This window comes from Phytophthora infestans, genomic scaffold, assembly GCF_000142945.1.
Source record: "Phytophthora infestans T30-4 supercont1.84 genomic scaffold, whole genome shotgun sequence".
In the NCBI taxonomy this organism is placed as follows: domain Eukaryota; phylum Oomycota; class Peronosporomycetes; order Peronosporales; family Peronosporaceae; genus Phytophthora; species Phytophthora infestans.
This window is the reverse complement of record NW_003303675.1, coordinates 34,894-37,243: the sequence shown is the minus strand read 5'-3', so window position 1 is coordinate 37,243 and position 2,350 is coordinate 34,894. Positions and strand designations below refer to the sequence as shown.

The window sequence follows — 2,350 nt, the reverse complement described above, 5'->3', positions numbered from 1 at the left end:
ATGGTGACAGTTAAGCTGCAACCTGCGTCGTTGCAATCCAACTGCTTGGAGCTGATCATGGTGCAGATCTTACTCCGATACATCGCATGTCATGGCTCACGCTACGAAGTGTTAGACCTACTGCAGTTTGGTACACCGGATGCAGTCGTGTGTCACTCGTCATCAGGAAGCTTCTTCCATCGACCTCCGTCCACGATAACTCTGTCGACACGTAAGGTGGAGCCGTTGGGCGGATACTCGCTGGTCCTCACAACGCAACCGCTGACACGCAAGCCTCTGGACAAGGACGCTGTACAGCTTCTGCTACTCAAGAGTACCCCTTCGGAACTAGGCGTGGGAAATGGTGTGCTACCGGCGGAGCGGGCTCTGCAGGAAGCTCAGCTCTTCACGCGAGAGTTGTTCCGCGTTGCTGCTCAACACTGCGAACGTGATTTGCTGTGATCTCGCCTGCTGTTTGATGACTCACGTGGCCCTGGTGCCGATGTGGCTCGCACGTTGGCGCTTCCGGCGGATTTGTTCCGAGTGGATGTGGGCCCACAGCAGCTTGAAGAGTGTCTCAAGCTGTCTATCTGTACGCCTTTGGAGGTGCTGGACCCGCGACTGGACGAGCTGCTGCGTGTATCTGGCGTGTGCTGGCACCAGGCTCGGTAGCTTCTCCGTGGCGCTTGGTCGGGTCGTTGAGCTCGTTAGACAGACGTGGCTAAGTTCAAGCCTGGTTAAAAGAGCGATGATCTCCACCACGTACCAGCTAATTAGAGCAGAAGTGTCGTTTAAGATAACGGGGTTCTTTTTAAAATAAAATTGTCAAATCTGTTCGTCAACGTCATTTTTTAATCAACAACTTTAGTTTGATCGCTCTTCGAACTCTAACATGACACGAAATTGGCGGCTTTCGGATCCCCATGCGGAGCTGCCCATCAAGAATCACGAATATGTGAAAAGCTGCACCGAGCTGTACATGGACAATAAGCGCATCGACTAAATTGCGAACTTCGATGCTTTCGTTAACCTCGAGGTGCTCTGGAATCAATGACAACCAGGTATGTCATCTGTGCAGTAGAATTTCAACTTAAGATTCTTTCTTTGACGACCTGCCAGATTCAGGAACTTGGCGGACTGGACGGTTGCTTCCGTCTCAAGCAGATCAACGCTCAAAACAACTGCATCCGGTACGTCAAAAGTGCGCCTTGTCGACCTGCTCTCCTCACTAAACAAGTGTACTTCTGGTCCTATAAACAGCTCGCTTGAAGATTCACCGCAACTACTACGCTACGACTGCAAGGCTGATGAGGCTGCAGCCTCGACCGAGGAAGTGCTATAATAGCTCCAATATTCCGTCCAACACATCGATCTCCTCACTTACTTAATTCAAATCATCCTATTCGTTTGCATTTTTGTTTAGTATTATCCAGGTCGTCGTCGTCCCCTTTGTCGCTCGTTTGGTTTGCAGTTCATCCGGCAAATTGTAGTCTTGATACGTCTCGGTGGGGTTATTATAGCGTATGATTGGATCTGCAGTAAGATCTACTTAATTAAGTCGTTGACGAAAAAGAAAGTTGGACCATGTTGACCACAAACCTCCACTCCGTCCCTCATTATTGTAGTCATTGTCGGCTGCAACGACGGCCGTGATGCAGCCAAGAGCAGATTCATCCAGTTTTTTTCGGATGAAGCTATTCGAACCGAATTGACACCGACAGTTGAATCTTTAAAACCAGTGCGGCCACACGTGGACAATGCTTCCATACAATACATTTACATTTAAGTCGCAAATGCGGATCTTCAGCGGTTGAAGATAGCTACGTTCTTTCCGTTCTAAGTCACAGCTACACATATAGGGATCTAAGTGCCATTACTAGTGTAGTTGCGATTGTATGACACTGAGCTATCTCAGTGAACGTAGTGTTTTTATCGTTTGAGCTGGTGTGAAGTTCCTTCACATCTTGCATGGGTTCGTTTCTAAAGCGATACACTACGATACAGATGGTGCTTGTAATCCGCCACTATTTTGGTGCAGCTGCCCCCCCCATCGTGGGATTACTCATACACTAACGTGTGTATAGTCACTTTATTAGTGTTTTGGTCTGCTCCTCTCATTTTCAGGCGCTTGCGCTCTTGTATCTGGTGGTAGTAGTCGACCATTTCGCCGTGTACAATGCGTCTAGACGGGGGGGGCTGTTTTAACTTCAAACTGCTTTATAGCAGCTATCTCTCTGGTTGACAAATCTCCTGTGGTGTCGTTAAGGACCTTCGTTATTGCTGCTTCGAAGACAGGATCGTGCACAATGGAGGCGTTTTGTGCAACGTGATGGCTCATCTCCGGATAGTCCTCCAGAATAGCGTCGAAAGT

The 2,350-nt window shown here is 48.7% G+C and overlaps 1 protein-coding gene across 1 annotated transcript; it reads left to right on the top strand.

Moving 5' to 3' along the window:
- On the top strand, window positions 1–431 carry PITG_19255 (uncharacterized protein; the record flags this gene model as incomplete). Its single annotated transcript, XM_002997150.1, has 2 exons — window positions 1–313; window positions 361–431. The coding sequence occupies 2 exons, from the start codon at window positions 1–3 to the stop codon at window positions 429–431; spliced, it is 384 nt and encodes a 127-aa protein (XP_002997196.1).
- Window positions 432–2,350: the final 1,919 nt, after the last annotated feature.